Raw genomic sequence first — 13,722 nt, 5'->3', positions numbered from 1 at the left:
CCGGGTATTCACTGTTGTATATTAGTGCCTTACAGTATTGACAAACGAGGTCATTTTCTTAAAGGCAGCTGAGTTTTTGACACCATAATCTATTAAATATCGGATTCTAGTGAAATGCTATGCATTCCTAATTCATAGGAGCACTATGTCTGCGGAATCGCTCAATTTTATTTTATTTTACTCTCAAACTCATTCCATTCGAAGCATATCCACTTCATTTCCAGGCACTGTCGAATGCAATTACCACACACCAATATGTCTATTTTCATGTCTGCCTCTAGATGGTCGTCAATACGGTTAGCACATGAACTTGCACGTCGCACATTTGACGAACGCTTTAGATTTCGACTTCAACAACTTAAGTCTAAAAAGCAAGATCTCCTGCATTAAATTTATGACTAAATAAGAAAAAAATTATAATAAATTTACAACATTACTTTACCGCAAACACATAGATGGTGCTAGTTTTATTGCATTTGTAGCGACCGCCACGATCCTTTAGGCCATCACTATTACATCTATATTAAGTTCAAGGGTTGGTAATGCTAATGGATTGGTACCGTGCGATTCCCGGCTATAAAAGACCATCACGACGAGGTCTCTTTCTCTCTTTTCTTTACCCCTATGTAACAGTACTACTTCCATAGCGCTTCCGTACTTCCTTTACTTAAAATAATATACTCTCCATCCTCCCGTCGACCACATGTAGTAATTAACATCGAAATAAACAATTTTTTATTCAGCGGTGTTTTCTGTTCCCGTGCGAATTCCATCCACAAAAATAGCAGTGAAGGTTCCTATAAACAACTAGCTGACCCGACAGACTTCGTCCTGTCAAAAAGATTTGTAATGTGGCAGTTTTTGTGCCTACGTATTTTAAAAAATTCTCCTGAACAGAACCATCACCCTGGTGATAGGGCGTTGTGAATAAAAAATAATTAAATAAAACATATATAAGGATTGAAAAGTGAGTAATCGCTTTATTGTTAATCATGTGAATCATAATTATTATTATTATTATTATCATTATATTGCTTTGTGGTATACGATGTTTTTTGTTTGATTACCTGGCGCATAGATAAACAAATCTGATGGTTTTCCAACACGGGAACAGGCAACATACAATTGACCATGTGAGAAACATGGGTTTTCTAGATTAATACCACAAACACTTAATGATTGCCCCTGGGACTTGTTTATAGTCATAGCAAAAGCAAGCCGTCAACATGTCTATAGGAAATTTGCCATTACCAATGTCAATGAGTTGTTTAGAAAATATGTTTCCAGATTGGTCATTTTGCAACTCGACACGCATATTCTTGCTTAAATGAAGTACTTTAACATGTTTCCACAAATTGGAGGACTTTAGACATGCATTGAGTTCATCAGCTGGCGTTGATCGTGGAATCACTGGCAATGTTTGACGAAAATCTCCTGCTAATAAAATCATTGCACCACCAAATCGGTTATTATTGCTACGTAGATCTTTTAAGGTTCTGTCTAAAGCCTCCAAAGATTTTTTATGTGCCATCGTGCATTCATCCCAAACAATCAATTTACATTGCTGCAAAACCTTTGCCATTGCAGAGTTCTTCGAAACGTTGCAGGTTGGAGTTTCATTGCTTTGCATATTTAATGGCAATTTTAGTGCTGAATGGGCTGTTCGACCACCTTCAAGCAAAGTTGTTGCGATTCCCGACGAAGCGAGTGCAAGTGCAATTTTATTTTGTGAGCGAATTGTTGCTAATATTAATGAAATAAAAAAAGTTTTTCCTGTACCACCAGGTGCATCTAAGAAATAAATCCCTCCAGTTTCATCATTTGTTACTTTCATCAGAGTTTCAAATACATACTTCTGTTGTTCATTTAACAGTGGAAGATTTGTTTGAATTTATTCTTTCAAAGCGTTGAGATCATACAGTCTTTCTCGATGCAACTCTTGGTTAAAAGCGTCATGCATTGGACGATTGGGCGCGGTCAGGCCTAATTGAATTAATAGTTTGTTTGACATTATCAAGCACATGTCCTCAATTGAAATCAATGCTTCATTGTAAATTTCTTCACTGATTTGTATATTTGGATTTCCCATTCTATTCCGTATTTGATACAAAATATCATCACACATATAATCTTTGTACTTCATCCACAAATCAATTGGGTTTGATGGGAAGCATGTAGATATGATTATAGAAAACAATGTTCGTATTTGATGAGTGTGTGATGATATTACAGCATCATTGAGAGTTTGATCCCAATGAGCGTCATTTTCAAGCAATTGCAAACGTTGACAGGCTTCTCTGTAGGATCCACACAATTCACCATCAACAGTTCGTAACTGTTGGAATGATGTTGGGCCACGTACATTGACTAATAGCAGTCGTAAATAAAAACATTCATCATTGCTTGGATGTACTGAATAAATCCGGCCAATCGCATCGGTGGAATATACATCTGTATATCCTGGAACTGGTTTTCCTTGTTTCCGTCGTATAAATCTCCTTGAGGATTGATTCCAGGTATAATATTTTGGCATTTCAGAATATAGCAATGTTTGTGCGAAATCATCGTTTTGGCATGTCTCAAAAAAACTGGTTAATGTAGTAGATGGTGGCTGAGCAGCTCTTTGTACTGCGTTCTGTGCTGTAAAATACACTCTTTGTCCATTTTCTAAATGCACAGCTAAGTGAACAACAGAAGGGTGTCTCTCATGAATAGGAAAAGAAAATATTCGCCAAACTGCTTCATTACTACTGACATAGCGGCCCATTTGGTATTGGGTAACTTCATCATTAGAATTCTCTGCACCAATTCCAATCACAGCCATATCACTCCCTTTGGTTACATATTTGCAAATGTATTTAATCGATTTCACTGAATGGCAAGATTCAACGTTGATGTGTGCTTTGAATGTCTTTGATAAAATGGGTGAATATGGAACAATCCAACGATTATCTATTTCAATATCTTGTTGATTTAATTTGACAATTGTTGATTTTCCATTGTCTGCTGTCGATCTGCGACGATACAATGGATAACCGTCATTACCAGTAATTGTTTCCGATATTAATGTCCGTGGATATCGTTTTGAACATTTACCATCCATCATACACGGTGAATTTTGATTAAGAGTTCCACAGGGACCATGTATCATGTTTTTGATAACTACCTCATGCAATCCAGGATCTACTTGTACATTAGGGATTTCAGCTGATATCAATGCATCAACTTCATTTGGCCTTATCTTTTCAACCAACCAAATCAAAATGTGTGCATGTGGCAATCCTCGTTTCTGCCACTCCACAGAATACATCCAGCAGCGTGTCTCACCAAACACATTATGTTTTACGATGAAATTCATTAAAGATTTCAACTTTTGTCTAAAGACTCTGGCTGTAATATCATGACGATCAATGGATGATTTCCCAGGTAATAACTCCTGCTTAATTTCTATCCATTGCGGATTGCATGTAAATGTGATGAACAAATCTGCTGTACCATAATGACGAACATACGACATGGCATCTTGAGCATATTCGTGCATATGCCGAGGGCTTCCGATGTATGTTGCTGGAAGAATAGTCATCCGACCGACATTCTGTGCATTTCCATCAGTATTAATCGCATCTCGAAGGTGAATATACTCTTCAGATCGGAGTTTGGTTTGATTCAACCTGATGAATGTTAATCTCTCCGTTTCAATTTTAACATACATGTCATCAACATATTTGTGATATAATCGCCGACATTTCAATATGTGATTATCTGCATTTTCCCGAATCATTAGGCGGTATGAATAATAGTTCATTGAACTGACTTTTTTGTTGGTTTCAGAACCTGTAAACAGATTTTGTTTTAATAACATTCAAATATAAAATTAAAATACATAATATAGTGACTGAGATATTATCGCCATAGCTAAACTAATATTTTAGTTACCTGTAATGGGATTTATCATTTTTATTGATAAATCGTAGCCATCTTCACCTTGCCAAAATATAATGGGATATTGCAGTGCATCATATGAGCGGTGTGTTTCCTTTATAGGTTGTAATTGAAAATTCCGACGATGTAAAACAATATCACGGGATTCCAAGTTTTCTCCAACTACAACGATAGCAACTTCATCAATAGTTGGTGCATTAAAACGTCTTGTATGTTGACCTGCAGGTGTTTTATCAGCTCTGATTACAATTTTGTGATTATCGGATGGCATCAGATCCAGGGCAGTTTTAAACAATATAATCAATTGATTGTGTTGATGAAATAAAGTTTGTAATTGTTCTACAATAGACCTTTTTACTAAATTGTTATGTGCACAACGCAGATCAATTTCTTGTGGTGAATTGCCCATAAAATAAATTTGCAGGAATTTGTTGTCGCTATCTGACACTGGTAACAGTGAACCTGCTCTGTGATATATTTGCCCTTGTATCTGTAAATAAAAAAAAATATTATGGTGTGGTATAAATTAATGGATTGTCAATGATTAAACTTAAATAATATTTGATCTTAAAAAGTATATATTTAGTTTTAACTAATATCTATCAAATATAAAATATAATAAAAGTGTCACTGAAACTGAATCACCATATAATATGATGACTAAGTGATATATTTCGTAATGATTAAGAAATTGAAGATTAGTAACACATCTTAACTTTGGTGACAGAAAATTTTGTTCGCTAAAATAATTATGAGTAACTGCTATAATACATACCTTGAAAGTTGGCATAAAATTTTCCCGAACTGCATTTGTTGCCCCAAATGAAGTCATTTGAAAGCAATTGTTATATTGTTGAATATGTGTCAAAAAGTGTATAGAATCTGTTCCTATTCCTGAAACCAATGAGTACAATGGTTCTGGTGGTGGATCCAATTGTATCAATTTCACTTTACCATTTGCGCAACACAATCCATTGGCTTCGTTTTTGTATTTTAATGCCTTACAGTGTGAGCAAACCAAGTTCATAGAACCAATAACAACACATTGGTAGTTACTGTAGTCAATTGACACATCGTAACTGAAAGCAGCTGGATTCAAACTTGCGCGATTATTAGTTGAATGTCGCGCTCGCGCTTCACGCGTTTGTGATATCCGAATTCTTTCACGTTCATTTCCGTCGTCACGTTCTTGTGCAGTACGATTAGATCGGTAATTAGCTTGGTTTATAGCATTTCTGGTTCTTCTACCTAAATTGCTTCGTCTTATAGGAGGCATATCAAATATAAATTATTTTTTCACTAATCACGAACTAAACAAACACTAACTAACTAAACACTCTGCACAAAACACGATATACGAATTTGTTTCGTGTATCACTTGACAATTCATCTGTCATCTGTCAAAAGTCATCTGTAACAGACAACTTTTTTTTTTTAATTTGATATGACTTGAACTCAAATCCTTTTAAGCCGTACGAATTGTTTTATTTATTTAAAATTTGAATTAAATTTTAAACAAATAAAAAATTTTAAATAAATAAAACAATTCGTACGGATTAAAAGGATTTGAGTTCAAGTCATATCAAATTTAAAAAAAAAAAGTTGTCTGTTACAGATGACTTTTGACAGATGACAGATGAATTGTCAACTGATACACGAAACAAATTCAAACAAAAAGGGCTATTTTTAGGGTTTTTCCAGCAATAATTCTAATTTTTCTCGCCGTAAAAACCATCCCTGAACTTCAACGAACATTTTAAAAAAAGATTTGGCCAAATTGGTCCAGGCGTTGTTGAGTTATGCGCTTAGGAACATATTTTGCGATTCATTTTTATATATAAGATAGAGTCGACAGCTACACAGAGATGTAAAAATTTCATGATATTCTACTCATAAGTTTGTGAATTATTGCGCTAAGGGTGACTCTACTTTTATTATTTTTAAAACAATGGGTCAAAAATAATTTCGTGTTTTTATTTTACACTGCCTCTTGACGTAAAAAATATGCTTCAATGGAAACAATGGCTTCTAAATTTTTATAATGACTGCGCTCTATCAGAAACAACAATAAAACGTTGGTTTGCTGAATTCAAACGTGGTCGTAGCCACACCGATGATACAGAACCCGGTGGAGGCCTAATAAGCGAATTTTGTAATTTATAAAAACAGAATTCTTGAGTTGTGGTCAACGCTTTCTGGTATTTTAGACATATGAGATTAACAACAAATGACAAGTAAGATTGCAAGAAAACAGAAAATACCAAAATACTCAACAACAGTGGGCTTGCTCGAATGTTGAGGAGATTAAACTTTTCAACCACCTAAAACACTGTACGCCTTAGATCAAGAACTGAACAACAATATTACAGAAAAATTGATAGATAGCCAAAAATTAAACACATAAAAAGAAAATAAAATCATATTTGCATTTTCCGCCCTAAATCCACATAATGTATAAATTCCTTAATCCTGCATGCTGGATTTCAAGCTAAGTGGGGTTCAGACAAAATTTACACACTCTTTATAACCCACTCTTTTTTTATGCAACAGAAGTCATTTTCCGCGACAAAATAATATAGATACAAAGCTATTCAGATGTTATATTCATTAACAGACGGCAAAATGTGTCGTTAAAAGACATCCTATTGGAAAATTAACTGGTATCAACTGACTAAAAATAGCACAAAAACAATTTTTAAATATAGCAGCCAGACGTATAAGACAAGAAATTAGATATATTTAAATACTGCAATATAAATTGATGAACGAATAACATGAGAAAATTCGAAATTTCATTTAAAACATTTTATTAACACTAGAAATAATCTGATGCTCGATGCACCTTGGGGAAATTCGAACACAATGCCGAGATCTATTTCATGTTAATGCTAGTGAGATCACTCATAGAATGCTTTCAACTTCTCGAAACCTCTTGAATGATTGACCGTATGGTAAAGTAAATTGGTCAGAAACCAATTAAGTATATAGCTTTCTCGTGTTACCTTTTCATTATATCAACATCGTTAAACGTCAGTCTGAACTTTATTTTTGTTCAGTGTCAGTAAACCGAAAACTAATATTGTTACTTGTATTTTCAGTTAGCAGAGTAAATAATAGTCTAATATAAGCACTAATTTAATAACTATAGTTTTACATATAACTGACGAATATGTCTGTAGTATTTTGAAATGTATATATGAAGTATAGGGAATAATTAATGAAACTAAAACAATTATCTGGTATACGGTAGTATTAAGAGGTTCTACTTTAGCTGTTATTCATATTATTAAGCGTGTATTTTCGACTCTAGAGGCAAATATTTTAGGCCTTTTTCTATTAAAAAAAAAAACAGCGTCATATTTACAAATATTCTTTAAAAATGTCTTGATGTTTCAAAAATCTAAAAAAAAATGAACTTCCAAACTTTCTAGTTATCCTGAATCAGATAAAGAGTGGGTTATAAGCCACTAAAGATATATAGATATAATAGAGAAATTTATTTATAGAAATTTATTTTTTTATAAAAAATTTTGACATAAACTAAAATACATTAAACCTTCCTCTATTTCTTCTTTCTTTAATGAATTCAAATAATTCTTTAATGTTATTTCTTCTAAGCGAGAAGTTCCAACATCTTTTAAGTATCAGCGTCTAGTATTTCACTGCACATGATCTGAGGTTGCTACTATTAACAAGAAATAATTCTTTGAGTTGGTCTAGTTATCTAGAGATTCTAGCAGAGTGGTGCTTCATATCTCTACTCGAGAAAAAGGAATTTTCAGTAACTGATTATCCGCTCTTCTTGGCTAAGTAATCCGCTCTTTCATTTTCAATAATCCCAAAGTGAGAAGGGGGCCACATAAATGTTAGAATTTTAATATTATTATTTAACACATTTATTAAAAAACATATTTTTGCATACCTGTAATATAGACAGAGAACTTATTAATTTTATCTAGTTTTATGGGAGACCAAAGCAGATACCCAATACTCGGGAGAGACTAGATGTATATTGTAGGATACTTTATTAACAATGAAGATATTTTAACGTTACATTTGAAAGAAAAACGGACTATTTCAAGAATCAACTTTATTTATTTCATATATAATTATTAATTATTAGACTTTAAATTCTCAAGTAGGTCTAAGTAACATGATACTAAATTTGTTAAACTTTAAATTTTCAAATAATCCCAGATACTCAATTTAAAATGACCGCTTTTATCAAGATGGCACAACTAGCTTAAATTTTGCATTACCGATGATTTGCGTCGATTCAACCCTCCGCAATGAAAGGGTTGCACTTTTTCGGAATATTTTGTTTAATAATTTTTGCAAGGGTCAACATGTATAATTCCACCATTTTCAGTAGGGATTTCTCAATTTGTTAGGAAACACTTATATTAATGCACTTTATTGAATTAATGAGTCAAATATTTTTTTATATTACCTTTGAAAGCTAAAATCAAATCTCATGGGTATATCTGCAATATGTTTTAACACAGTTTGTTAGTGTTTTCCAGTACTTTTTAATTATTGTTTCGATAACATCTTGGATTACAGATTGCCCCTTTCGGTTAATAGCTTAACGACGTATCATATTCTTCGTTTTTCGTCACCAAAATTGCTTAAGTTTTTGCGGTCATTTGGTTCACAATCTTAACAATTGACTTTTATTTCTTTTTTTGCGACTATTTTTATGCGTTGGTAGACACATTTTTGGCAAAATTAGTTTTTTTTATTCAACCTAATTCTTTTCAAGGGTGATACACTGATTATAGCGACCCTCCAACTTTTCGATACCATTTTTGTGGGACCACTTTGCTTCAAAATAGGCCTCAGTTTCGTCGATCACCTCTTTATTTGACGAAAATTTCTTCCCAGCGAGCATCCTTTTGAGATCTGAGAACAGAAAATAGTCGCCGGGGGCCATATCTGGAGAATACGGTGAATGAGGAAGCAACTCGAAGCCCAATTCATGGATTTCTAACACGGTGCATTGTCTTGGTGAAGCTGCACTTCCTTTGTCTTAAAATGCGGCCGTCTTTCGGCGATGTCGTCCTTCAAAGGGCCCAACGTTATGTAATAGTCGCTGTTGATGGTCCTTCCTTTTTCAAGGTAGTCACTGAAAATTGTTTCATGCGCATCCCAAAATACAGACGCCATAACCTTACCAGACGACTGTTGCGATTTCCCACGCTTTGGAGCGGGTTCATCGTGTGCAGTCCACTCGGATGACTGTCGTTTGGACTTTGGAGTGAAATGATTGAGCCATGCTTCATCCATTGTCACATATTGATGCGAAAACTCGGGTTTATTAGGCTTGACCATCTTTAAGCACTGCTCCGAATAATCAACTAGTCGTTGTTTTTGGTCAAAAGTTAGATCGCGCGGCACTCACTTTGCACAGAGCTTTCTCATACCCAAATATTCGTGAATAATATGATGTACACTTTCAGATGATGTCTTTAAAGTGTCTGCTATTTCATTCAATTTCAATTTACGGTCATTCAAAATTATTTTGTGGATTTTTTAAATATTTTCGTCGGTAACATCCTCTTTTGGACGTCCACTGCGTTCACCGTCTTCAGTGTTCATTACACCACAACTAAACGCAGCATACCAATCTTTGATGGTTTATTACCTGGGGCAGTGTCCGGAAATTCGGCCAAGTTTTTCCTTCAACTGTATTTTCTCCCTGCAAAAAGCAATATTTTATCAACACGCGAAATTCCTTTTCATCTATTTTTTTCACTATAACAATAATTGCTATAATTCACAAACTAACTGTCCGACAGCTACCAAATTTATACACGCATCTTTTGAGTGTTAGGGCTAATTAAAAAATATATGGATTTAATTCAAGTAGCGCCATCTATGTGTCAGGCCGAGGACTTTCAACTGACCAGTTATGTTAGGTAACAGTGTGACCATAAAGAGAATTTTGAGTATTGGGTGTATTGAATAGAAAGTGAGCAACGTTATTTCGAAAAATGTAATTTTTTGTGTGGACGTGAGAACACCTCACCAATTAGAATATTATTTTCCCAGTTTTGCGAATTTAAATATAAAGAACTTGATAAAAAAGGTACTAAAGTGCAGATAAATATCACAAATAGAGATACGATATCTACCGGCTGATGTAGTTAATGAAAACGTCAATATCACAAAAATAATATTTGAAAAGGAACAATAAAAATGAATGAATCCTACCGGAATATTTAAATTTAGGGCAAACAATAGCATCTGAACCGAATCATGCAATCAATAAACCAGAAAAAAAAGAGTCAAGTGGGCCGAAAATAACCGACGAATAAAAACAAAATTACTGCGTTGTTTCCACCCCTTTTAACAAGCGAAACGTGTCCCCGAACGACACAAAAAAATACAAGCTGATAAACGCCCAATACGATAACACCGATTTGCGTTCGTATTAAAATAAATAAAACTGATTTTTTCATGCTGACCGCCGCGCGAGCCTATCACGAAAAGGTGTCATTTATTAGTGACGGAAGTGTGTAAGTAGGGTCGGTTTTATACATCAGATTAGATAAGTTGGTGGATTATTTCTTGTTGTTGATAATTGTAAGAAAAATTAGCGACCTACTTAAAATAATAAATTAAATTCAATTATTCCCGTAAACCTTTGAACGCTTATGCTACAAATTAATAATAGTTCTTTTATTTTTATTGTTCATTGCTAATTGTCTATATTAAGTGTAAAACAGTTGCTAAAATGTGGACTATATAAATATTAATATAAGGAATTAATTATTGTTAGTGTTATTTTTTGGCTTTATTTTTAAGGTTATGAGCCTCAAAGATTATCGGAACAGTGATATATGATAGTTTTAACATTCATATATTGAAACTGACTTTTTAACGTCAATTATTAATGTTTCGCATATTGTTTGTGCTTTAAAAACGAATTGTCATTATGATATCATGTTGTTTGTCTTTAATTTCATCTGTTACTACATGAGTCGAGTTTTTTTGAGAAAATTAGACTTAATCACTGCATTGTTATCATGTTAACTAACCAAAACAGTTTGAAGTTCAAACAGTGTTGATCCTATTATACATTCTAACCTAATTTTCATGTCTAATTCTGAACATTATTGTAAGGGATGCCGCACATCCTTCAAAGAGCTATGAATTTGTCCCTATATTTTCTATGGTTACTAACAGTTTCCTATGACACAATTACCTTAAATTATGTTTATAATGAAAAAAAAAATAGTTTTTTCGTCGACATTGAGTACGTCTTTATATATTTCATAAATTAACAGAGGCCATAATAACAGGTCAACTGAAATGTCCTCGGCCTGACACATATATGGCCCTACTAGAATTAAATGCATATGTGTTTTAGTTACCCTCAGGAGATGCGAATATACATTTGACAGCTGTCGGCTCATTAGTTTGTGAATTATAACATTATGAGTGAAGCAACTTGTTATTATGAAAAAAAATGGATAAAAATGAATTTTACGTGTTGATAAAATATTGCTTTTTGAAGTTTCTTTGAGTCTTTTTATATCTTTTCTTTTTCTTTGAGTTTCCGGACACTGCCCTAGGAAAATCAACCATCAAGAACTGGTATGCTTTGTTTAAACGAGGTGAAAAGAACACCGAAGACGGTGAACGCAGTGGACGCCCAAAAGAGGTTGTTGCCGACGAAACATTTAAAAAAATCCACAAAATGATTTTGAACGACCGTAAATTGAAATTGAATGAAATAGCAGTCATTCTAAAGATATCAACTGAACGTGTACATCATATCATTCACGAATATTTGGGTATGAGAAGGCTCTGTGCAAAAGTTGGTGCCGCTCGAGCTTACTTTTGGCTAAAAACAATGACGAGTTGATGATTCGGAGCAGTGTTTGAAGATGATCAAGCGTAAGAAACCCGAGTTTTTCCGTCGATATGTGATAATGGATGAAACATGGCGCCATCATTTAATTCCGAAGTCCAATGGACAGTCATCCGAGTGGACTGCACGCGATGACCCCGCTTCAAAGCATGGGAAAACACAACAGTCGGCGGGCAAGGTTATGGTGTGTGTGCGTTTTGGGATGCGGAATAATTTTTCTTGACTACCTTGAAAAAGGAAGGACCATCAACAGCGACTATTACATAACGTTATTGGACTGTTTTAAGGACAAAATCGCCATAAACGGCCGCATTTGAAGATAAAGAAAGTGTTGCTTCACCAAGACAATGCACAATGTCACAAGTCAGTTAAAGCGATGGCAAAAATCCATGAATTGGGCTTCGAATTGGTTGCTCATCCACCGTAATCTCCAGATCTAGCCCCAAGCGACTATTTCCCGTTCTCAGATCTCAAAAAGATGCTCGCTGGGAAGAAATTCTCCTCAAATGAAGAATGATCGACGAAACTGAGGCCTATTTTGAAGCAAAGTTTTCCCACAAAAATGGTATCGAAAAGTTGAAGGGTCGCTATAATCAGTTTATCACACTTGAAGGGAATTATATTGAATAAAAAAACTAATTTTGCCAAAAAAATGTATTAAAGTAGGGTAAGCCGGGGACTTTTTATTTGACCTGTTAATATTCAGTGCAGTTGCAGCACGCTAAAAATATTTTAAATAAATTTGTATAAACTTTTATATGTATATTTTATATGTATAACTTGTAAAAACTAACCCATTTTGGTGGCATGGGCCTCCATTATCCCGTTCCTTTTCGAAATAACAGACTGGAGAAGCAATCTGTTTCTTACTGACTATTTACTATCTTCGGCATTTTCAATCAGTGTAATTACAAATATTAGGTAGCCATTTGAAATGTATCAAAACGAATTTTATAGGCTGATTTGTTTGTAAATTCGACGTATCAGAAGGAAGTCTATATCATTTTTAACCAGAATAGGATAATTATTAATAACACTGTCTCAATTTAAAACGAATTTACAAATTGCTATAGGAAATACATTCGACATCATAGTGAGCATACGTGAGTTTGCTACTGTTTCGGAAAGAATATAAAGATTAAAAGGTAACATTCATCTAAAAACATTATAGAATATTGATTTGAAGATTCCATAAGGTCATTTAAGTGCTACTTTACTTTTTTACTTCTCACGAGAAAGTAGCGTAGGCTAATCGATAATTGTGTAGTGTTGAAAGATATGAATGCTTATGCAAACTGTAGTGTAGGGATTTGTTTGGTTACTTTTAAACTGATAAATCTGTTTAAACTATAGATCTGATAGATTTATGCCATTTACTTTAGAAGACTGAAGCTTGATACTTCGGTTCCACATAAATTAATAGTAGAAAACTGAGTGGATGGAACAGCATTTTATTTGTGAACCACTGTTGATGCTGGTATGACGTGCGACGAAACAAACTTCACAAATGTTTGGAAAGCTGAGCTTGTTATTAACATCAAGGGAGGCAATGCTATATGTTGTAGATAAATTACTCATCATGATTTGCTTAAACCTGGACAAACCATTAATTTCCATAACGAGTCTTTATTGCCAAAAAATAATGCCGTTGTAAACAAGCGATTAGAAAAAAACGCTGAAACTGAGGGAAGCAAATGAAAATTTGCTTCAAAAAATGCTCTTTAATATAGTTTTGTTCAATTTAATTAATTTTGTGGAACCTCGCATTAACACAATTTAAGTAAAAATATACATCTGATTTTCGTTATTTATCTACATACTAAATATTTATACCCAATTATGCAATTATTTGGTTCCTGCATGTATTTTAATTAGCGATATTTATTTGTGGAAATGTATGTATA

General features: G+C 33.9%; 1 protein-coding gene across 2 annotated transcripts; it reads right to left on the bottom strand.

Moving 5' to 3' along the window:
- Positions 1-960: 960 nt before the first annotated feature.
- Positions 961-5,771, bottom strand: LOC143197462 (uncharacterized). 2 transcript variants are annotated; one of them, XM_076405983.1, is made up of 4 exons: positions 4,897-5,771; positions 4,718-4,836; positions 3,937-4,432; positions 961-3,834 (listed from the first exon to the last, which is right to left on the bottom strand). In XM_076405983.1, the coding sequence occupies exons 1-4, from the start codon at positions 5,216-5,218 to the stop codon at positions 1,892-1,894; spliced, it is 2,880 nt and encodes a 959-aa protein (XP_076262098.1). In that variant the 5' UTR covers positions 5,219-5,771; the 3' UTR covers positions 961-1,891. The 2 variants fall into 2 exon arrangements, with proteins under 2 accessions (XP_076262098.1, XP_076262087.1); XM_076405972.1 differs by having other exon boundaries at positions 4,718-5,771.
- Between the last annotated feature and the right edge of the window lie 7,951 nt (positions 5,772-13,722).

The sequence above is a fragment of the Rhynchophorus ferrugineus genome, unplaced genomic scaffold (genome assembly GCF_030347505.1).
Source record: "Rhynchophorus ferrugineus isolate W39M unplaced genomic scaffold, kcgeb_rfMv2 rfM1, whole genome shotgun sequence".
NCBI classification, from domain to species: domain Eukaryota; kingdom Metazoa; phylum Arthropoda; class Insecta; order Coleoptera; family Curculionidae; genus Rhynchophorus; species Rhynchophorus ferrugineus.
This window is presented reverse-complemented; position numbering and strand designations above follow the sequence as displayed.